We start from the raw sequence: 24,650 nt of genomic DNA on the forward strand, positions 1-24,650 counted from the left end.
CTTTCCCCATTCTAGTACCTTCCAGATGTTTGGGACTTCAAATCCCATCAGCCTCTGCCTTCATGGCCAGTGGTGAGGAATGCTGGAAGTTGTGGTCCAAAGCATCTGGAGCTGCACCAGGTTGGGGAAGGCTGAGATCGGGGTATGTTTCACCTTGACCTTACTCCTTCTGATAAATCAATAATACACATGGAAGCTAAGGTTTGTGTGACATTTTCCTTCTGATTCTCATGCGAAGAACTGAATGTCTGGGGGTGGGGGTGGGGGAGAGAGCGCGTGGAGGAGGAAGGTCTACAGGAGGCAGGTGTCTGACTGAAATGCCCCTATTGCACCTTCTGAAACTCGCCATTCTATTCCTCCCTCCTTTGATATTAGTCTGTATCCCAGTCACAGGTGTGTTACTACAGCCCCCTCTGCTGGCATTCTTTAATGAACTGGTAAAAACTCTGCTGGCAAAAGAGAATTTATTTCAAGATCTCTTCTTCCCTCTGGTACCCATTTATTTATTTATTTACACTATTTATATACGGCTCCCCATTGAAAATTTCAGAGCGGTGTACAAGATAAAATAAAGTCAAAACAGAATAAAACACTTTAAAATAGATTTTAAAAGAAGCAAAAGAAGCTTCTTTTAAAATCTAGTTCGATCCCTTTTGGGATCGAACTACCTATCACGCAAATGTAATTTTGATGTCTTACCCGCAGAATTAGTTTGTACTTAACAAAATGCAGCCATGACGGCTGCAGCAATTCATCTTGGGGTTGGTGTGGGGAGAAGCTTTTAAAACCTTTCCATTTTATTGGCCCCTTCCCATCAAACTGGAAATCACCTCAAGCTGATTCTCTCCACCCCCCACCTCCAAATCTTTTGATCCCTATGGATTTTATGAGGCAGATCGCGGCCTCTTTAGCTTCATTTTTGGCTCATTTTAAAAGCCCTCAGGGAAAGAAGACATGTGACTATGGCCTGGCTTGCGCATAATGCTGTAGCGTGATTTTGTGTTGTGCGCATGAGCCTCTGCAAGCCTAAACAAAGCCTTGGGGCCGAGCACTCTCCTCACCCTTGTCCTCTTCTCACACAGCTGGGAGTACAACTATTTTTTATTTTATTTAAAATATTTCTTGACCGCCTTTCAGGTCAGAAGCCCCCCCAAAGGCAGATTACAGCAATAAAATACATAAATATTAGCCATGGTTTAGTTTTGTTTACCTTGATGCCTGACTAGGAATCTAGTCATTTGCTAAAACATGCCAATTTCTAACCATGGGTTGTGAATCTTGTGCGTTTATCAAAACAGAGTTTATTTGAAATCCCGATTTCCGTTTTGTACACTGCGGCGGTCTGACTCAGGATACTTGTGTGGAGGACAGAGGGCTACAACACAAACTGGGAAAATCACAAATAGGAGAGAGTGGAAACTCAGTCAGAACTTATTTCTCCTCCTGGCCATGTGAGAGGAGGAAGAGCTTGAGCTGAAGGCTTCACTTGGGCTCACAGAGCCTTGTGTGCATAATGCTAAATTATGGTTTAGCTTTATGGTCAGGTGTAATTTCGGCCCTTGCTGTGAGAAGAAATTGTGTTCAGTAGCTATTTAAAAGTGCTGAAGCGCCTTGTCTTCTTTGTTCGTATACTTTAATTAAAGTCTTTTGCAATATGGTACTGTCCAGGCACTCAAACTAATTATCTTTGGCATTGGTATGTCCTATCTTACCCAATGTTCCTTCAAAATATAGTATTATATACAGTGTAACCTTCAGCGAATCCTTCACTGGTTACTCATTCTTTACAACACTGAGCACAAAGTGTTTTTAAGTCCATTCTTGGCTTTTGTTTCCTTTCCAGTTGTGTTGATATGCAGTGGGGTTCCCAAGTGGTGCTTGCTCACTTACTTAGAATTGTTGAAAATTCTTCCTATTTCACCCCCATGCTGGGAGACAGCATGCTCTAAGAACTTCCCTTACTGCGATGGAATCCGTATATAAGCTGGGGTTGTCTTTTTCACTGTTGAATATTGTCTAATTGTTTCCCCTCTATTTAATTTCTCTATCCTGCTGTTTCTACATGTTCTTTGTTCATAGTAATTGTAAGCTCGACTTGGCAGAGAACATCCTTGCTATGTGTCTGTACTTTGCCTAGAATAGTGGAGCCTTCTAAGTTTGAAACACCATGACAATAAAATACAGTTTTAATTACAGTGGTAGTTATCCTGCCCACAATTGGGTTTTATTTATTTATTTACTGCATTTCTATTCTGCCCGTTAGCCGCAGCGCTCTGGGCTGTTTACAGCAATTAAAACCATATAATACAACATGGTAAAACACAATATAAAAATTTAAAACTACAGTATAAAATAAAAATAATAACCAACTAAACACAGTAACAGATTTAACAGAAATCGAAAGACTTTTAGCCTTGGAAAATAAAGTCTTCACCTGGTGCTGAAAAGAGCACAATGTAGGCCCCAGGCGAGCTTCTCTCGGAAGCTCATTCTGCAACAGAAAACACCCTCTTCTTAGTAGCCACCCACCTTAATTCCTTTTGGCAGGAGTTCCCAGAGAAGGACCACTGAAGATTATCTTAGGGTCCAAGCAGGTATATATGGGAGGAGACGATCTTCCAGGTAAACTGGCTCCAAGCCATTTAAGGCTTTGAATGTTAATACCTGCACTTTGAATCAGACCTAGAAATGGACTAACAGCTAGTGCAGATGGAAAAGTACTGGCATAATATGATCACATTGGTCAGTCCCTGTTAACAATCCCGCTGCCCTATTTTGGACCAGCTGAAATTTCCAAACTGTTTTCAAAGGCAGCTCCACATTGCAGTGATCCAGATGAGAGGTTACCAGAGCATGGATAAACTGTAGCTACACTATCTCGGTCCATATGTAGTTGGTATATTAGCCTAAGGTGATAAAAGGTGTTTCATGCCACCGAGTCCACCTGGGCCTCCTGTGATGACGTTGGAGCCAAGAGCATCCTCCAAACTATGAACCTAATCCTTTAGGTGGGTGCAACCCCCTCAGAACAGATTGAACATCACTTAGCCAAGCAGATGAACCACCTACTAAAAGTATCTCCATCTAGTCTGGATTGAATCCCAGTTTATTGGCCCTCATACCATCCATTACTGTGCCCGGTTCAGAACACCTGGATTTGATGCAAGAGTGACAGAGCTATTTATTTATTTATTGCATTTTTATACCGCCCAATAGCCCAAGCTCCCTGAGCGGTTCACAAAAATTAGATGTCATCCGCCTATCGATGACACGTGTCCATATCCTGTCCCAGCTGGTTTCATGTAGATGTTGAACAGCATGTGGGATAGACTAGAGCCCTATGGCCCGCCATGGCATAACTGCCAAGGGTCAGAGCAATAATCCCTGAGCACCACCTTCTGGAATTGGCCACCCAAGTAGGAACAGAACCACTGCACTGGGAGTATCTCCAACTCCCAGCCCGGATAGTCTATCCATAAGGATACCATGATATGCTCAGTTGCCAATAAAACCTGTAAGTGCTCTGAAAAAGAGCCACAAAAATGGTGGAGGGAGTGAATATAGCTGCAGAGTCAGGGAAGTGTTGAAAAGATGGAGGGCACGGAGACGTGTCAATTCAACCCTTAAATGTGAGAGGATCACATTGCTAAAGAGAGATATTGTGCCCCCCTTTTGATGCACTTACTCCTTTGTCTCTTCCTCCCCATTTTCGGTGCTTCTGACTAACAGGTCATATTAGTTCTGGTGCTTCTGACTCATGCTAACGGGTCCCTTGCAACTGTGTGCGAATTAGCTGATAGACAGTCTCCTTTTGTCAATATTCTTGTATCTGGCCTACTCTGCTGCTTCCTTTGATAGCTGAAGCATACAACTGACTAGGCAAGACTACACATATCAGAATGACTGACAATAATAATATTTTTAAAAAAATGCAACCCTATTTGTGCATTTTTGAGAGTCTGTCTCCCTAACCGCATTCTCCATACCATGCATAATTTTGTACACGTCTATCATGTCGCCCGTTAGCCTCCTTTTTCCCAAGCTAAACAACCCCAGCTGTTGTAACTGGGATTGTTGTCTCTTTCTGCACTTTTTCCAGCACTACGGTGTCTTTTTTGTAGAGCTGGAAAAGTGTACAGAACTGTACAGTAATCAGTACTATACACTAAGCGTAGTTGCACCATAGATTTGTATAAAGGCAGTATGATATTGGCAGTTTTATTCTCAATTCCTTTTCTAATTATGCCTAATATGGAGTTTTCCTTCTTTACAGCAACAATGATTTCTCATGCCAGCAATGCCTCTGCTGCCATACTGAAGGTTAAAAAAAAACTTATACATTTTTGTTTATGATCTTTGAAGGAAGAGAAGAGGGAAGTAGAAAAATGGCTTCTCTGGCATAGTGATTCCCACATTAGGGGATAGGTGGTTCTTTGTCCTTCAGGGGAAGAAGGAGATTACTAGATGAATAGTTCTGTCATTCTAGATATTCTGGCATGCTTTCTTCTCAGCATTAGCTTCTCTTTTCTTTTCTGAATTAAGGCATTTGGAGAAAACTAGGGACACTCATAGCTAAATATTATTGCTTTCTGTAGGAAATTGAAAAGTGCTGTAAGCCAGAAAACCTTCTAGCTGCCTTTCAAAGTTCTCTTTACAAGAAATACAGTTGCCCTTTGTGCAACATGATGTCATCTCTTGGGCCATGTATACTATGAAGTAGTTCAGAAGTTTTATAATGGGGACTGGGGATGGGAGCCTTGAAAAATATTCAGGAATGTGCATCTCATTGACTATTCAGGAATGTTGCCACAAATTCTAATATTTTGCCAGAAAAATTTTTTTTTCTTAAAAGCAGAAATCAACAGGAAGTTAGCTTTCAAGTGATGGAGACCAGTAATGTGGATTTTCTGGGAATTTTGAATTGGAACATTTTCCAGGAAATTTTCCAGTGCAAATTAGTATAATTTGCTTAGGGTCATTTGCATCGGGCAATTTTCAATTTGCATTAGAGAATGTTCTGATGCTCTAGGGCAGGGCTTGGCAATTTTTTTTCAAATAAATTGATGAAGAATTGGAACATCTTTGTAGACAAATATCTTCTGACTAGCTCACTAATTTTAGGGCAGATTAGGCTGATTTATATGGGGTGGCTTTTTTGATAGAATGACTTAAAGTGCTTCACATATTCTCAGTAATGTTTACAAAAAATCTATTAGGACTTTATATGTATCCTCCTATTACAGATGGGAAGCTGAGAGACAGTGGTTCATCAAAGCCTTCCCACTAAATTTAACTCTGTGGCAAGATTTGAACGGGGAACGTTGAACTCCTTGCTTACACTTTAGACACTATACTAAATTGCCCTTTTTAAGAGACAATCCAGGTAAAGTTATATGCTTTTCATGGGAACAGTGGTATAGATCCAGAATAAGTTTGTTGTGCTTGGTCATGAGTAACTATTAACAATAATTTCAATGGGATCTTAATGTGACTAACATGCTCTGGATTCCACCCAATGCACTTCAAGAGTGTTTAATGTTTTGGTTTTATTTTCAGTGTTATTTCTTCAAGCCAATGGGGATAGAACAGATTCAAAACCCAAATAAATAAATACCAAAATAGGGCTGTAATTCTTACTTACATTAAAATTAAATTTCAATAGAAATCATATTTCTATTTTACATTGTATAAAATCATATTAATATTTTGCTGTTCTGATATTGCTGATAGTTGAATACTTGGCTCCTGGTGTACTGATTTTGTACGGTAAGCTTTTTTATATGTTTGGAATCTGAGAGCAAACTCAAGTCTGTAATCTAGAGTGCTGTTAAGTAGGCTCACAGCCAGGAACAATAACTAAATTGTCAAGCCCTCGCACAGTGAAGATGGGATGCTGATGAATTTCTAGGAGCAGGGAAGAGTATCTCATGTACTGAACGCGTGGGCTTCAGAGCAGCAGGAGGATCATCTCCATCTGGTAGTTTGCTACAGAAAAGTACATTAGTGTGGTCGAAGAAGATGCATCTTATCAGGTGGCCAATTTACATGGAGCCGGCTGAAGCTTGATGGAACCATTTGTTTTATACGGTGGCTTGTTTGTCTGTGCATATGCAGAGTCCCTGTGGTGCAGGCTCTTTTTCTGAGACTCTGCCTGGCTGAAGTTCAAGCCTTAACAACCTTATGGGTCTTAGAAGATGGTCACTTGTCATTTCCTTTTATGAAGAAGCCACACCTTAATTTGATCAACCATGCAAGGTAGTAGGCAAGCTTGGGAGGAAATTTAGGTTGGAGCAAGGAGTGGAGCTCCTAGAGAGTGGAGGGATGAGCAAATTCACATATTTATTCAAAATTCAAAAGGAATTTTAATGCTTTTTAAATTTAATTTTATGCTTCAAGCTTTCTTTTATTGTAACCTACTCTGGGGAAATGGAATTGAGTTTTGATATAAAAATTAACATCAATGAAACTTCTCAAATGAATATCTTCTCAAATCCATATCTAGATAGGAATGGCATCCTAATTTATCTAAACGTAGGGTATATATTGCACTTGCTGTTTCAAAGGAAATTGGAATGTGCCAATTCTTCACAGCTCTTTGTGTTTTCTCTGTCACACCACAAAAATGTATGGAAAAAATCTAGCATGTGCTGTTGTTTACCACAGCAGGGAAGTTGGGTTTTAATTGTCGCAAACCAGATGCTTCCAAATCTTACTCTCCAGCCCACCCATGCTCCCTGCTGGCACATCCCTCTCCAACAACATCCAAGGCTTAGTTTCTCAATATTAGCTGCTGCCCTTTCTCACTCTAGATGAATCAACATCCAAGTCTCCCAGATGCCTTCCAGCTGCTGCTTTTCTTCCTGGTTGAAACAGAACCAAAGGTTTTCCTCGGAGCACTCGGATCGCAGCTGCTTTCTGTCCTACCGTGGGCAAAGCTGCTGATCTGCTATTTAATCAATTGGTTTCTTTTGAAATGGGGAAAAAGCTGTAACAAAATTGGGACTAAAATTAAGACTCAAAAAGTAGCATGCGTGTATTTTTGTAAAAATAATAATTAAAAAAAACATGCTTTGCTCATAACCTAATGCCACCCATAAATGTAATATTAATAGTGGAACTGAGTGCTCATGTGGATGTAGGAAAAATTCAAAGATGAATCTGAGTAATGAGAGCTTAAGTGGTTTTGATCCATTTTACTTTAGTTAAGTGTTTACCTTGATATCAGCAGCAACTTGTATAGTTCAATATAATTGCAGTCCTTTATAACACTACTATTAATTGGAGCTTTCATTGTTCTCACATGTGGACTGGAAAGAAGTAGTTGAACCTTCTCCTTCAGTTCCTGATGTGCCTTCTTTTGGCATTTCCATCAATGCATATGTATTAATGGTAGATCTAATGGTGGGGGGATTTCCTAATGGTCTCCCTAATGGAAAATTTTCCTCAATGGAAGCTTAGTCTTAAACAGGGCCACAAGTACAACAGTGATGTAATGCTTGATCATTGACCAGGTTGGCATGGGCCCAAATATCCTATATCCCTATGAAGAGTTGGCCATTTTGCAGTTCCCACAGCTTATGTAAACAGGATAGAAATGGCGGCATAAGATCCCGACATATGATGTCATCTAATACTTCTGGTAGGACATACTGTTTATAGTTGCTGTGCATGCAAATATTTTGTGGAGTTCAGTCATGCGTAGAAATCCTTCAGCACATATTGATGGGTATGGGCATGTATGTACCACTTACTCTGGACTCTATTCTTTGACTTCTTTGTTGTATAGTTTTCCTCCTCCCCTTTCATCATCCCCTTCCTGCCACACATGTTACCTTCCTGCCTCACCTGTACCAATTGGCTAAGTTCCACTAGTTACTTAGCAGGAAATGGGATTTGGGAGTTTGAGTCTTTGCAGTAACTTGACATTTTGCTAGAACTAATGAAAATGAAAATGGATATAATTGCAATGGCCGGGTTCCAAAGATCTGCTTTAGGTGTATAATGTTGTCTTGGTGATGTTGTTTTTAGCAGACGTTCATGCCATCTGAGAAACTGTTATTAAAAGCCCCCTTGGTTTCAAAAGTTGCTTGCCAGATGGCATGATGGGTCGCTGTTTGAAAAACATAAGTCCAAGCATGTATTGGGCTGCTTTGGATCTTGGCCTATTTTCTTCTGCAAAATACAGTTGATCATTCTTGCTCATGATGTGCCATGGAAAGTATCTCCAGCAGTGTAGAGTATACAAGATATGGAGTAACAGTAAAATTTGTTTTTTCTAGAAACGATTATACATATATAACTTTGTACTAAACTGATAAAACATTGTCAAGATACAGGTACAATTATTAGTAGTACTGTGAGGATTGCTTCATTCTCCAATGCGTAGTTCAAGAGATTACTGTGATTCATTGGAGTGTTGGTAGTTGAGTTTCACGGCGTTACACTGTTAATTAATGTTAATCATACGTTTTCTGACACTTTGAATGGAAGATTTCTATGTCTCTCTGTAAAAGGAATAAACTGTGACAATGTTAGTGGCTTTTCCATATTGGGACAAGCACTTCATTTGTGAACCCCTGCTCCATAAGTGACTTTTTCATATACTATGTAAAAATAATGGCTGGGTTGGAATGATCATCAGAGTAAAAGAAGCCACCATGGCTTCTTTTTTCCACCCCATGTGGGTTGCTTTCATGCTTGCCATTTTCCTTACTACCCACACTATGACATGGGTTGTCTTGTCATCTGAACCTGGCAAGGTGTGTGGTGGAAGTGGCTTCCAAACCACCCTATAACCCCTACAGCAAGCCGTGGGATGCAGGATGGTGCATGGCAGCCACCCCTGCCATGCACCTTGCTGAGTTCAGATGACACAATAACCCGGGCTGCGGTGGGGGTAGTTAGGGAAATAGTGAATGTATGAGTGGCATGCTTGGAGTGGGGGAAAAGAAGTCTCAGTGGGTTCTTTTCTCTGCTGATTGGCTGGGTTTGGGCAATGTCAATGTAGGAAGAATCATACCGGATCCTATATTTAAGTCTGAATGTGCCAAACATGTAGCGTGTACATGCACATGTGTGTATGTATACTTATGTACATATATAACACTCTTTCTTCTTTCTTGGCTACAGCTCTTGAGTATATACTTAGCAATCCTATGTTTGCTTCTGCATAATATGTGCAATGGTTCTTAGTTTTGTCATCTTCTCAGTCCAGGAAAAAGGAATATCTTTGTATGTGTATAATAATGATTTAAGGGCATGTCTGTTACTTAGCTGCTTAGAAAATACATGAACATTATGTGACTTCATAGTAGTGGAAAATAAAAGGCTTAAAGAAACTATATTATATTTATCTTAATTGAGTGGAAAACGTAAGGCACAAATTAACATAATAAGTGCACTAACATGCTTTTAGTGGTAAGGTTTGCACCATTTAAACATTATTGACAGACTATTTTTACAATGGAAGTAGGTGTGGAAATTACATGAAAAGAAGAGGAAAATGACCTAGGTTTGTTCTTGTTTGGAAAGTGCAATTGCGAAAACATGTTATGCAAAATTATAGATGAACAGTAGCGGTGGATGCATTTCTGCTTCATCATGTAGCTTGATAGGATTCGGTGTAGTGGATTTAAGCCATGCCTTGTAAAGCTGCAATGTGGAAGAATTGTTCTCGCTTTTGAAGATAAAGTTACCCTGGATTTCTCAGAAGGATAAATAGAGTGGGGTGGGGGAAGAGTTTTAGATATAAGCAGTTGGAGCCTAGCTCAGTTGACTTGCAAGCAGGGATCAGCAAATATCAGCTTGGCTTTCCAGCTAAGCCTCAATCTGTCCTTGCTACCAATTATACTTCTCTCTCCCCGGTATGTGCAGAGAGTTTCTGGAAGAGGCCAGGGTTACTTTATTTTACACTGCGATATGGAGAAGCTAAGAAAGAGCAGAGTATCTCTCTGCTGTTCTTTATTTCAACCAAACTGCTGAGGGAGTAAAGACTCTGCCTGCCTTACATGTTCCCTGGCCAGCACAGAGGGCTTGTGAGAGGTGGTGTCTTGGCTTGGATGGAGAGGTGGAAAAGTTAAGAACTGGGAAGGGAAATGCCTGCTGTTTCTGTTCTCATGCAAACAAATCTCGGTGCAAGACAAATCCCTACTTCTCTTCCAAGCCCTCTGTGATTGCTGGACGACTGGAAGGACAGGCAACAACTTTTCTGATTGTGGGAAACTTTGGAGAATGATAAAGCAGGAAAAATGCCCACTTCGCTAAAGCTTCCTGCAACTCAGAGAAGACTTTGGCCATATTGGAAGTCATGATAAACCATAGATCGGTGCAGTGTGGATGAGCTGGAATGAGCAGCAGCAAGCCTTGGGATTGCATGCTGTTCTCCTCTCCTGTGGTGAAACTCTATGTTAACCATGGTTTCAAGTTGGCTTGCTTGAACCAGATGTAGTTAATATGAACCATAGTTTGTTGGTTTGGCAACAAACTAGCAAAAGTGTGAGCTTACAAACGGCTCCTTGTGGTTGTGCCAGAGGAAGTGTGCGAATCTGAAAGTCACTGCTGCTTATTCAATTTCATTCACCTTGTGCTAAAAACTGTGCTTTAGCTTGTTACATGCACATGGCCTTTGCATCGCAAACTAGCCCCCTGATGAGCACAGGGGATTGGAGGAAAAGTTGGTTTTTTTCTTATTTTCATGGCAGCTTGCATGGGGAAGAAACAATGAAAGTAATGCCTGCTGTTTCTGGTTTTATTTAAATGGCTACACTAGTGAGACTTGGTTCAGATAACATAATAACCAATGGTGAGTTAAATAATCAATGGTTGGTTATTGTGTCATCTGTCTGGACTTTTTCACACCATGGTTGGTTATTCAGCAGAAATAACCAATACTGTACAGATTTGGTTATTTGAACTACTATTGGTTCTTCTTCGTGGTCTCTGTGCATCACACATATGGGCTCTGCGTCTGCGCGGAGCTACTGTCGGGAAACTTCTAAAGCTGAGCTTTTTTTGGCAGGAACCCTCCCCCACTCCCTAGTGCGCATGTCTAGGAGGGTTCCCGCCCAGCTCCTCAGTTCTCCTTCGACCGCCTCACGGCTAGTTTGTCGGGTTCTTCACGGAAAATAAAACCAATTATTAGCTGAGTACTTACCTTTTTACTTCAAAATTCCTCTTCAACTTATCTCTTCACCTCTTTCATTTCATATATCCTTTCTTCTATATATATATAAAAAGATATTTTACTTCATAAATCTAAAATTTCCTGCTTAAAATTCTCAACTTCTACAAGACGATCAGTGGCTGCTGATCGCGAAGATCCAAGACTTGTATGGCCCTTAGGGCACCCTTCCGAAAATGCACAAGATGTGGTGCTAAACTACCGCCATCTGACGGACATAGCCATTGTTTAATGTGCCTTGGAGAAGGCCATAAGGTGGATTCCTGCCATAACTGCCAGGCGTTTTCGCAGCAAACCAGAAAAAACAGAGCCAACCGCCTTAAGGCAGAATTGTGGACAAAAGCCCTGCAGGCTGTCCAGAACCAAAAACCCACTATGGCAGCGACGATGCCCAACAGGGAGCAAACAAACGCTCCGTTGGTCAGGTCTCATACCCCGCCGCTTTCCTTATCGGCTGCGAGAGAGGCGCCTCCCACGCCCGGGAGAACAATGACCAAACTAATAGCAAAAAAGCTAGTGAAGGGAGCAAGGGCAACAAAGGCCCCAGATGCTCAAAAGAAAAAGAAAAAGAAGAAGGACGGTCGATCGATACCGACCACCTTAGCCTCCTCGACATCGAGGGCCGACATCCAACATTCCCCCTCGACATTGAGAGCGGATATCGCGTCTCACCCATCCACAGCGAGAAGACGCTCTCCATCGGTATCGAGAATACCAATTGCACCCCGCTCCTCGACAGCGAGAGCAGAAGTAAGACATTCTCCCTTGACACCGAGAGTATCTACTGTGCCGCGCCCTTCGACATCGAGGACCCATACTACGCAATCTCCGTCAACATCGAGGATTCAGACCACGAGAGTAGACAATGCACCTTCGCCTCTGACACCCTGGAACGATGCTGTACCATCCGTCTCCATTTTGGAAGGTGAAATAAGGGACTCACCCCAGAGACAGGTCCCGATGCGACTTAGCCCCCATGCAGCTCCTATACCGAGACTGCCACAGGAAAGACAAGGACGTTCCCAACAATACCACCGACGGGAATCCCCAGATTCTATCCGCTCTACAAAACCGAGAGATCGATACCAATCATGTTCCCCCTTCTCAGATAGGGACAGATGTTCCGACATCTCATCCCACTACTATGAGGAACCCCGTCGACAGTGACACCACGACAATTACTACCAATATACCTCTTCTCCACGGAGACCACGACAACAAGTTTTCACAAACTCACAACAATCTACATCGGTACCATACTCGGCACCGAGACGAAATATTGAATCAATTCAACATACACGCGATCTTCCTGCTATATCAGCATCGCGGGAAAGGGAACAAGAGCAAAACGAGGAGCAGAGCCTTGCATTACAAGTAACTTCCCCGTGCTCACTAACAGATGACTAACAATCTGATCCAGCCTCTTATTCATCTATTGTGCCTTCTACTGCCTCTCCAGATGGAATAGTAGCGCCGCACGAGCCACTTTCACCATCCGAAGATCTCGCCCACTTCTCAGACCAGATCCAACGCATGGCACAATCTCTAGGTCTACAAACATCACAACCATTACAAACGCTAGATGACCCGATATTTGATGTCATAAACACAGAATCGGCTTTACCAATAGCCATTCCTTTTGCTCTGACACTTTTACAGACAATCCAACAATCTTGGAAACGACCCGCATCGATGCCTCCCGCATCAAAGAAGTTGGAGAACATGTACAAAGTTCTTGAGAAAGATGCGGAATTCCTTTTTTGTCACCCACAACCAAACTCGATTATTGTTGAGTCAGCACAAGGGCGCTCTCAACATATCCACTCCGTGCCAGTGGATAAAGAAGGCAGACGACTAGACCTCATGGGAAGAAGGTTCTATTCATCAGCTTCATTGAGCTTAAAAGTGTCAAACTATCAAGCAACCATGGCGAGGTATCAAGTTTTCTTACTTGATAAAATAGCCTCTCTTTGCAACAACCTAAGTGACGATCAAAGAGAACTTGCCCGGGTCTTTACAGATGAGGCAGTAAGACTTGCTAAACAGCAAATTAATATCTCAAAGCATCAGACTGACTGTGGCTCAAAGGTAATGGTTGGTGCAGTCACACTCCGTCGCCATGCATGGCTCAGATCGACTGCATTATCACAGGAAGCAAAAACCCGCATCGAAGACCTCCCATTCGATGGGGAGGGATTATTTAATTCCAAGACCGATGAATCCATGGACTCGGTACAGAAAGCCAGAACAACGGCTAGGAAAATGGGACTAACTTTTCCAACTCAACAATTCAAACAAAGACGTTGGTATAGATAGCCACAAGCTCAATACTAAAGATACCAGAATGACCGTCCCAGGTTCCAACAGGGATGCTTCCAACAACAACAACAACAAATACAGCAACAGAAACCAAATAGAGGCCAATTTCCCTCTTCACGAAACCGGTTTCAGAGACGCAAAACTGACTTCAATAACAAGCAGCGGCTTTGACTGGACAGTCAAAAACACCAAACAAATCACCTCATTTGGCCAACACTTATCCAAATTCCTCTCAACATGGACACACATCACATCAGACAGATGGGTCCTTTCCATAATTGCACAGGGATATCTAATAGAATTCGACACACTACCACCATCCGGCATCATTCGGGCCACAACCCCCTCAACACCACTAAAGCAAGAGGTTCTGTCCCTCTTAACAAAGGGAGCCATCATCAAAACACCAAAATCCCAAATACATCAGGGATTTTACTCCCGCTATTTCACCGTACCAAAAAAGGATGGTGCCTACGTCTTATTTTAGACTTAAGAGACTTAAATACTTACATAACCCCAAAAAAGTTCCGGATGGTCTCCTTAGCCAATATACTACCACTGTTCTCAAAACACGCCTGGTTCGCATCAATAGACCTGAAAGATGCATACTTTCATATCGACATACACGCCCAAAGTCAACAGTACCTAAGATTCCTCATAGGACAACAAGCATTCCAATTCACAGTGCTACCATTTGGCCTGTCCACAGCACCACGCGTGTTCACAAAGTGCATGGCTGTAGTATGTGCCTACCTACGACAGCAAAGAATCCAGGTCTACCCTTACATAGACGACTGGCTGATAGTTGCACAATCCCACCAGTCGTTACTTCACAACCTAAACACCATACAACTCTTACTTCAAAATTTAGGTCTTTACATAAACAAAGAAAAGTCTTGCATAACACCAACAAGATCCATAAAATTCATAGGAGCAATCCTCAATGCAGACCTATGCAGAGCATTCCTTCCCTTAGACAGGGCAACAACCATCATCAACCTAGCAAAGACAATAAGACGACGAAGCAAACAAAAGGCAATCACCATCCAAAGAATGTTAGGATTGATGGCATCCACCACTATGGTGATAAAACTTGCACGTCTGAAAATGTGAAGAATGCAACTCTGGTTCACGAGAGTATTCAATACAAAGCAAAACGCAAGGCGAATCACACTCCACGTACCACCAGAAGTGACAAGATCACTATTATGGTGGATGTCACGCCGCAATCTATTAACAGGAGTCCCTTTCCACCCTTCAGAACCTTTGGGCGTCATAACAACCGATGCTTCAACGGTGGGATGGGGAGCTCATTACAAAAACCTCACAGTACAAGGACGCTGGACTGGCAAAGACAAACACAGACATATCAATATGCTAGAACTACTTGCAGATCAAAAAGCACTGAAGGCGTTCCAAACACAACTGTACCACCAGCATATTCAGATAACATCAGACAATACAACTGTAGTTTTTCATTTGAACAAGCAAGGTGGAACCAAATCGAGACCACTAGTCCTACTCACCATCCAAATATTAGAATGGTGCAATGCTCGTCGCATCACCATTACCGCAATTCACATTGCAGGAGAGCACAACCAACTTGCAGACCAACTCAGCAGAACCATGACATCTGCCCACGAATGGCAAATTCACCCAGACGTCATTCAAAACGTATTCGACAGATGAGGCACCCCATCCATCAACCTTTTTGCCACAACCAACAACAGCGTCTGCAACCAATTCTGCACCAAAGCAGGAATAGGACACCAATCGATGGGAGACGCCTTTCTCCGCAAATGGACCACAGACTTCTTTTACCTGTACCCACCAGTTCCTCTGCTAACAAGGATACTGGCAAAGATAATAACAGACAACACCAATTGCATCATCTTAGCCCCATGGTGTCCCAGGCAACCATGGTTTGCCCCTCTCCTAGACAGATCTCAGGGGAGATTCTGTCGGCTACCAACGAGAATAGATCTGCTTTACCAGAGCCAGGGTCGAGTCCACCACCCAGACCTGGACTCTCTGCATCTGACAGCCTGGAGGCTAATGCCGACATGAACCAGGATTCTTACACACCTGAACTACAGGCCATCCTGGACGCGGCCGTAAAACCGTCAACAAGACTTTCTTACAAGAGAAAATGGGAAGCCTTTTCAAAGTTTGCCATAACAAAGGACTCTGACCCACGAAAATGCAGTATAAATATAGTTTTATTGTTTCTATTACAATTAGTTCAAAGAAACCTAAAATATTCATCAATAAGAGTTTACCTGGCTGCAATTGCTGCATACCATGATAAGTTGAACGGATGTTCCGTATTTGTACATCCAGTGGTCCAAAAGTTTTTAACTTCATAACTTACATCCCCCTGTTAAATCCCCTGTTCCTTCATGGAGTCTGTCTGTTGTACTCCATGCCCTGTTAACCAAACTGTTTGAACCGTTGGCTACAGTTGATTTGAGGTTGCTAACACTCAAGCTTGCTTTCCTCATTGCAATCACCACTGCTAGAAGAGTAGGTGAATTGGCAGCACTCAGAGTTGACGAACTGTACCTAACTTTCCATCGAGATAAGGTCGTGTTGCGTCCAGATAGTCAATTTCTCCCAAAGATCGTATCATCGTTTCATGTAAACCAGGACATCATTCTTCCAGCTTTCTTCCAAGCTCCTACATCAGACATTGAAAGATCGCTTCACATGCTCAATGTTAGACGAACGCTGGCGTTTTACAAGTCTCGCACAGACACCATCCGCAAATCACAGCGACTCTTCATCTGCCATAGTGGTCCTCGGACAGGTCTACCTGCATCAAAACAGAGAATATCATCATGGATAGCTCAGACCATATCTCTGGCTTATGAACTAGCAGGCATGACACCCCCACCCCAACGTGTGTCAAAGCCCATTCCACCAGAGCAGTCGCAACGTCTACTGCATTCAATAAGGGCATCTCTGTCACAGAACTATGCAGAGCTGCAACATGGTCAAAGGCTACAACCTTTATCCGGCATTACAGACTCGATACGAGAGCTAGAGCTGATTGTTCATTTGGAAGAGCGGTCCTGTCATCAATCCTGCACCGACACCTACCCTCCTCCGGTAAGTCAGCTTGCTAATCGCCCATATGTGGGATGCACAGAGACAACGAAGAAGAAATGCAAGTTGCTTACCTGTAACTGTAGTTCTTCGAGTGGTCATCTGTGCAGTCACACAACCCACCCACCATCCCCGCGTCGGTGTGGTGCAACTATATATTAAACAATTCCTCCTCGGTACCGAGGCTAAGGTCTCAGGAGAACTGAGGAGCTGGGCGGGAACCCTCCTAGACATGCGCACTAGGGAGTGGGGGAGGGTTCCCGCCAAAAAAAGCTCAGCTTTAGAAGTTTCCTGACAGTAGCTCCGCGCAGGCGCAGAGCCCATATGTGTGACTGCACAGATGACCACTCGAAGAACTACAGTTACAGGTAAGCAACTTGCATTTATCGTGTCGTGTGACAGGCACCATTGTTATTTTCAGTGACTACAGAGTCCCCTGGCAAGAGTGATTAAAGCAGCAGCTGCCACTCTAGTCCAGCCAGCAGAACTCACAATGGCTGATTGGATACCAGTGGGATGAGAGGGGAGAGGCGGGGATGTGTCAATCAAACACACAGTTGACTAATAGTCAACTCAACACTGACCTTAATCCACACCATCGTAGATTATAATGTTATGTGGGGAGTACACCCTCAATAATCAACTGTGGAGTTGATTATTAACCCACCATTGACTACTGTGTTGTTCGAACGCAGCCTGAGTGTCACAGGCTATGAGTCTTTCATGTTTGAGAAGACAATGATAGTCTTTCCTGCTGGGCAGGCAAATGACATTGTTGTTGATTCCTGCTTGCAAGGAATAGAAATGGACTGATTTTTTTTCTTTCTCCATTGGAACTTCTAAACATAACCGATCCTTCTTAAGATTGTAAAATTTCCTTTTTGGAATAAAAAATTCTCGGATCACATAGCAATTTATCTGTCTTGTAAAACTGTCAATTAAGATTTAAAGGCCAATGTTACTCTGAAAAGATAAAGTATGCCAAAAATGGCGGCCCGCTTAGGACTCTGCCCAGGCTCCCTTTGTGCCTGTTATGGTTGGAGCTCTTTCTCAGAACATCTTCTGGTGCCACGTCTCAGTCATTTATCCACTTCCTAATAGAAATGGTCCTAGTACAAGGAACTACATTGGCTCATATTCACACCTTTTTACCTTTGTCTCTATCTTCCTTTTGTTTTCCTGCCACTGTCTAAATTTAGCTTTTTGTAAGCTCTTTGGGATGAGGGGGGTCTGCCTCCCCCCCTTACTCTATAAATCGCCATCTACGGAGATGTCAGTGTATAATTAAAGTAGCAAATCTTATCTGCTCTTTCTAGTTCCGTGTGTAGGAGAAGATCCCCGATAAAGGACTTCCTTGCACCTTAGTTCTTGTTTCTCACTTTCTTAAAACCCAGGGGATGTTGTGCTAAGTGTAATGCAGTTGCCCCTGGACATTACCTGGAATGGGAAGCCTTGCATGCTCCCATCTCCCTGCTTTTATCTGCATATACAGGCTACTTGAGTATTTGTAGTCTCCATAAATGGAGACGGATCACTGGATCCCTCTGTGGGATATGAGCATGGGCCTCTCATTCCAGGCAGTGTTTGGGCATGCCATAATGTGCTCTGTTGCCTAAGATCATGCTTACAGCTGTAATGAAAAACAGGATGTATGTGTTGGCTGTTAAGTCTGTGATTCACTATAAATTAGTCTTCCACTATTTGGCAAGTAGCACTGTTATTGTGATGATCTAAGAATGATCCTTTGTATGATGTCCATTGTAAGACATCTTCAAGAGCAGCTATGGAAGCACATAATATCTTCCACACACACATGGAGCTCCATATGTGATAGCAGTATTCTAGAAATTCTTGGTCACAGCCAGGGCCTTCAAGCAGGGAACAAGTTCACTCTCGTGAAGCATATTGTATCCTCAAAAAGTGATAGCTCCAAGGCAATGATATTTTTCTTCTCTCTCTGCCTACCCCTTTTCAGTTGTTTGAGTTGCTTGGACCTGAGGGATTTGAACTCATAGAGAAGCTCCTACAGAACAGATCTACGATCGTGGATAGGTCTTTCTCTGGATCACATGATTATAACCTACAAACTCTGCAAGGTAAAGTATTGTACACAGGGTTTTACATAGTTGCATTGCTGAATTCTGGGCTAAAGGCTTTTACCCATGCACAACTCTTTATTATTCTGTTTTGTGGGGTGGGGGAAACCAGCAGGTGGACTGCTGTATGACAAAGTCTGGATCCAACTCACTGTAACTTTATAAAATGACATACATTTTCTGATTTGGTAATCCACGTATAACTTGAGATCACTAATCAACTCATTCATTTTTCTTTCTTTCTTCCTAAGTTCAGAATATCTTAAATCTTAAAATCATTATTTGTGTAACGTTAAGTTTCACCAAGTATGTCTTGGAGAGCAAGCTGATTATTCTACATCCAACTCCTGTTTGAGGAACAGGCTACATTTTGATAGTGTTCCTATCTTACTGTATATGAGTATGTGAGGTGAATTGAATGTCTCGGAAATCATTGATGTAGCTGGTTAGCGAAAGACATTTGATATCTAAGTGGCACACTATTAAAAACTTTCCTAGAAAGTAGTTTTAAAACATTTTTTTAAAATAGTTTTTCCCGACTACTTTCAACCTTCATAATTTTGCTAAGAACTGAGATTGCACACAATTGGGAACTATAGATGGGTGTACCTTTTTCCATGTTCCAGAACACTGCAGAATGCTTGCAGGTGAAAATGCTAAGCCCAATTATGGCTGTCAAGTCACAATTCAGTCTGAGCAGGAGAAGCAGTTAATGAAACTATATCGCCGTGAAGAAAAACGAAGTGCCAGGCGAGAGAAACGAACTGGGGACGATGGAGAAGTTTTTGTAGATGGAGGAACGTGCTTTGATCCCAAGGAGCTGCGCATGCAAAGGTAATAAATCCCCATCGGTTGAAAAATGCTGTTCTTGTTAACTTAATGTATGGTAAGCATTTACTTTCTCTTAGTTCAGCTTTAGTGATTAGATGGTTATGACTCCAAGTCATGTTTTATTACAAGTACAGAATCGTTTTGGTATGAAAAATCTAATTTTCCAGAATAAAAGAACAGTAATCTGCTAAATTAGATTCTTTGCGGTCTAACCTACATGGGTTAGAGCTGCTGATGTAGGAGGCATCATATTGTTTACAGGTTTGGGGCACTCACCATTAGTTTAAAATGTATCATGTCTGTGCTTGGTGTATGTTGGTGTACTAGTCATTCCCTCTTCTCTAGATTACTCTGTACTACTTCCACATTGCCATTCTATAGTGGAATGGAGTGGAAAGGCAAAAACACTGGATTTTATTCTGTGCATTTATTTGTATACCGCTAAATATAATAAAATCCCAGCAGTTCACAACAAATATGAAATAACAATGTCTGTGCAGCACTTCCAGAGTGCAATGTTTGGTCTAGACACAGAATGGAAAATGGTAGGAGGTGGCAACGGATTTCTACCAATAGTAGAGACCCTCCACCATTGCAGGAAAAGAGTGGGAGTGGAATGACTCTTAGCTTTCCCCATAACTCTTACGGCCAACCCAGGCTGGGCCAACACCTTGAGGCTTACCTCATGATGCTGGGAAATATTTATTTATTTATTTATTTATTACACTTCTATACCGCCCAATAGCCAGAGCTCTAGTGACAGGGCATATATCTAGTGACAGGGCAGTGTTCAGCCCATAACCCTCACTTGCTGGGGGAGAGACTTCAGTTAGCTGTTAGAATGCACCTGCACACCCTCCTCCCGTTCAAGCCAGCTCTACTGCTTGGCTTGGACCCATGAATCAACTCAGATTGATGTTGTTGGGCACCTGCCGAGACCCAGCCTCAGTAGAGGTCTGGCCATTGGGGTCTCCTGGCCTTGCTGTTGCTCCTCCTTGCTGTTATTGCTTGTTCACCTGCCCTTTCCAAGCAAGCAAATAGTAACAAGAGTGCAAAGATATAGCAGCATCCTTCATCTGCCTTGGGTGCTCTCACTCCAAGCAATTACACAAAATGCCTCCAGAGAGGGCAAGCAAATGGGCAGCGGAGACAGAATCTAGAAGGAGTTGGCCCAAACAGCTAATGGGCTTCTTGAGCACATCTTCCCCTGCCCCACTTCCAAACCTGGAACAAGCATTGGCCTGGGTATGCTTGAGGGGAAGGAGCCCAGCCACTTACCTCCTTTTCCTTTGGTCAAGCCATCGCTGGACAAGAAAGGTCTGTGCAAGATGGAAGCTAAGTTCTGAGAGTTCTTAGGATTCAACTTTTACCGGGATTCTCTCTTGCCGACAGATCTTCGGAGCTGTCCAGCAGGAGAATAATCTCCACTTTTCTGGGTTGGGAAAGCACTGCAGCACCTCATTAAAAGTTGTTACTGGGCTTCCTTCAAATGTCCTTTAATGGGGCAGGCCACTTCCTTCTCTCAGTGCCAGTGGAGAAGCTTAGGGTCTGTGTGTCTGGGAATCATGGTGAGGAAATACAATGGGAGGGAAGAAAATGAGTCAGGGGTGTTTTAATGTAAGTGGAGGCAGCTTGAGCTGGAGGAGACAGGAAGGGGATGCATGGAAGCAGCCATAAGACTCTCCTTTTCTACCTCTCTTGCCCCGGTAATCTCTGTACCCTTCACTGGTTCACCATTTGACCAAAAATGTAATTAAGGCCAGCATCATTCATGATTTATTTCTTAAAGAGAGAGCTCATAATCATGATTGGCATTTCACAATCTTCTGTTTTAAGCACAGCGAACACCTTTTGGTGTTTTCTTAAAAGTAATCTTACTACAATGTTTAGTTCAGTTGGGCTACTAAGTGATTAAACTGCTTCATCTGTCTTTCTCCCCTGTATTGTTAAAATCCCTTCCCCAGTACATAAAAAAAATCTTCTTGGTGTATGAATTGGCCCAAGTTGCCTGCAGTCCTCCTGAATAGAGATTTTATATGATTGGTCAGTGTCAACCCACCCACCCCACACGCACACATTTTCTTGGAAACAGTTATGCCTTAATCCTACATGGTAATAGTGAGCTTATTCTTCAAGTGTGAATTCTTATGTGGCTAGAATGGCACCATCTATACGCAAAAGAGAGATATCAGCAGGCTTCTGGGAACTAAAGGGTTTGAAGAACTACAGAAAACCTTTAGAGGGAACCCAAAAACACCCAAAGAAGGTCTGAGCATATTTAGTGGTTGTGGAAAGCTGATTGATCGTTTGGCAAAGTTGGAAACCAAGGGTGAGGGAATGAAATAGAATGGAACACCCTAGAAGAGAATGTGGCTGGCTAGGTGGAACTCTGACCATCAACACTATACTGCAGTGTTTCGTTCTCTTTAGAATATGCATTTTTGAGCTGAACCTGTATGAGGCTAGTTCCATAGGACTTTTTATAAGCAATTACTTATAGGTGTTAGAAAGCTCAATAAAATTGAAAACCCAGATGGTATACATTTTGTTATTTGAAGAAGGAAAACCTAGTATGTGAAAGTTTGCTCATACATTCAATAAAAAGTGGCCAGGGTATATAACGCTAATGGCCTTGTTTGCATGTAAAAGTGACCAGGTTGCCTGCTGCAAGTGAGCTGCTTCTGCTTTGCATAATTATCTTCTGATTGGCCTGATCATAGATTGTTGTTTGATGTGCAAACCTGGACACTGTGGGTTATTTGAGGGTTAAACAATTCAAATGTAACCTTAAAATTAATTGTAGATTAACCTTAGGTTGTTTAACCCACAATAGCCCATAGTGTCCGGGTTCACATGTCACGCAACAAGTTGGACCAATGGAAGTACATGCTGTGTTGGTTTCCCAAGAATTAACCTTTTCATGATCATTTGGCTTTGTTTTGTGATTACAGAGAACAAGCACTTTTGAATGCTCGCACAGTGCCAGTCCTGGGCAGACAGCGAGACACTGATTTTGAAAGAATCCATTACCCACATGTATATGATGCACAAGCTGAAGCTAGGAAAACCTCAGCATTTATTGGGGGATCAAAGGTATGTTTTGTGCTTATTTCTGAGTAATGCATTTGAATGAGCTTGCAGCTGGTTTAAGATAGATTTGAAATACTTTTTCCCCCCTCTGAAGAGGCAATAATTTTTCTTCCCCTTGATTTTACACTATTTTTTTTTTTTGCCACTCCATTCGATGAACATTTGTATGTTTGGTAATCTTGGTGACAGTCATCAATCACTTGCTCCAGAGAGATCTCACTGAATTCATTGCCATTTGTTCCAGTGAAGTGGTTCTGAGGCCTTGACAGCCTTTGCCATGTTCAGCTGTTCTCCCCGACCCCCTTTGGAATATTCAAAGTGGAGCAATACTCTTAAATTTATTGGTGAGGTTATATATGAGTGGACCACCCGCAACTTAAGAGATATTGCTGCAAGCTTTCAAGATATGGCTGTAAATTAGATCTGTTCCTGAGCAGAGCTGCACTGGTTTTAGGGATTATCAGGTTATAGAATCCCAGCTGAAATAATGGAAAGTTCATTAACCCTTTTCTAAAATCCTCTCGCCTTTGGTTTTAGAATCCCATGTTCTTCTTTGATTAATAATCAAGACGCCGCAATACATATTTCAGGTGCTGTTGTAATGCCTGAGGAATCAGGACTATGGCCCTATTTCACATTCTCCCCATCACCCTTTTCTCGTGTCTGATATCCTCCCTACATTCCATGGTCTGCTATAATAGTTGTGTAGTATATCTGTTTAATGCTAATTATTGTTAGCTTTTAACTAGGGTTTGAAGCTGGTTCCTAGCTAAAGTGTTGGTGCAGATGTTTCTTGAACCATGATATAGTGTTACAATGTGGGGGGGGGAGTTATGTGGAGGAAGGAGGTGGGGGACTATGAGAATCCACAGCATACGCTGTCCCAATCATGGTTAAGAGAGATGTTACCAAACAAGGAGCATGCAAGTGCTGAAGAATGGTATATACCTGATTTGCATGTAATGGCAACCCGGAGTATGGGTTGAGTATGGTTGTTGAATAATGGATTGTTGTTATGTGCAAACCCTGCACTATGGTTTAACTATGTGTTGTTAACCACAATCAACCCTGAGTTTACAACCCAACAACAAACCATGGGTTCTCTTCCTGGGTTGTTTTTGGTATGTGATAACAAGAACTAAATCTCTTGCCAATTTTTACAGTTTTAACAGGGTGATTTTCTACAATCTTCCCCCTCAGTTTCTGAGCTGCTGCCATGATTTTGCCCCATTTTGAAAGTTACACCCTTTATTCGGTGCAGAGGAGGCATCTAATAGTAGGTTAACTCCCCTACTGCCTAGGAAAAGTAGGGATAATGCAGTTCTCTCTCATGAAAAGAGGGGGAATTAACCCACTGTTGGATGCCTTCATCACACCAAACCAGAAGGAACCTTCATAGTAGGTGTCCAATGTTCTAATCTCCCTACCTGACAGTAGAAAGACAATTTGAAACAAGTAATCAAAATGAACTAAACTTACAAATGGAAACTTTTCTCCAGATTCAACATAAATGAAGTACGTAATGGTGTACAGATTCAAATGGAACAGACTTAGAGGTATAATTGGTGTTGAGTATAGGTTGTCTGATCTTTCTCTCCCCCATTTTAGAAGACATTATAAAACTTCTCACAATACTGTAATGAGGGTGAGACTAATTATATCATGGTATTCCAAGGACTTGTTTTGTCCATTCCAAAGCACCATTAGCTTTTTATAGGTACAGCTAACTAATAATTAAAGATTTTATTTTGCTGACTATGATTAAACAGATTTTTACCTATTTGTGTGAGGTTTTGAATCATTATGTATTCAGCTCATTACTCTAAGCTGTTTCCCTCCTTCTCTTTCTCCTATTTAATTTTCACAGATGCTTTTGCCAGAAGCTATTGAGAGAGAAAATAATAAAATGTACGAAGAAGTAAAGATCCCTCACAGTGAGCCAATGCCTACTGGTTTTGAGGAAAAAGCAGTCTATATTAAAGATTTAGATGAGGTGAGGAAAATTTAACTTTTGAATTGTGCTATAGGAT

General features: G+C 42.0%; 1 protein-coding gene across 1 annotated transcript in view; it reads left to right on the forward strand.

The window, feature by feature from the left end:
- The window catches only part of ASCC3 (activating signal cointegrator 1 complex subunit 3), a 255,779-nt gene that overhangs the window by 19,476 nt on the left and 211,653 nt on the right, over nucleotides 1-24,650 (forward strand). Inside the window, exons 5-8 of the mRNA XM_063124851.1 lie at nucleotides 18,579-18,699; nucleotides 19,326-19,533; nucleotides 22,482-22,623; nucleotides 24,488-24,613. Of these exons, the coding sequence (XP_062980921.1) occupies nucleotides 18,579-18,699; nucleotides 19,326-19,533; nucleotides 22,482-22,623; nucleotides 24,488-24,613 (597 nt within the window). The remainder of the gene's footprint in view (nucleotides 1-18,578; nucleotides 18,700-19,325; nucleotides 19,534-22,481; nucleotides 22,624-24,487; nucleotides 24,614-24,650) is intronic.

The sequence above is a fragment of the Elgaria multicarinata genome, chromosome 4 (genome assembly GCF_023053635.1).
Source record: "Elgaria multicarinata webbii isolate HBS135686 ecotype San Diego chromosome 4, rElgMul1.1.pri, whole genome shotgun sequence".
In the NCBI taxonomy this organism is placed as follows: domain Eukaryota; kingdom Metazoa; phylum Chordata; class Lepidosauria; order Squamata; family Anguidae; genus Elgaria; species Elgaria multicarinata.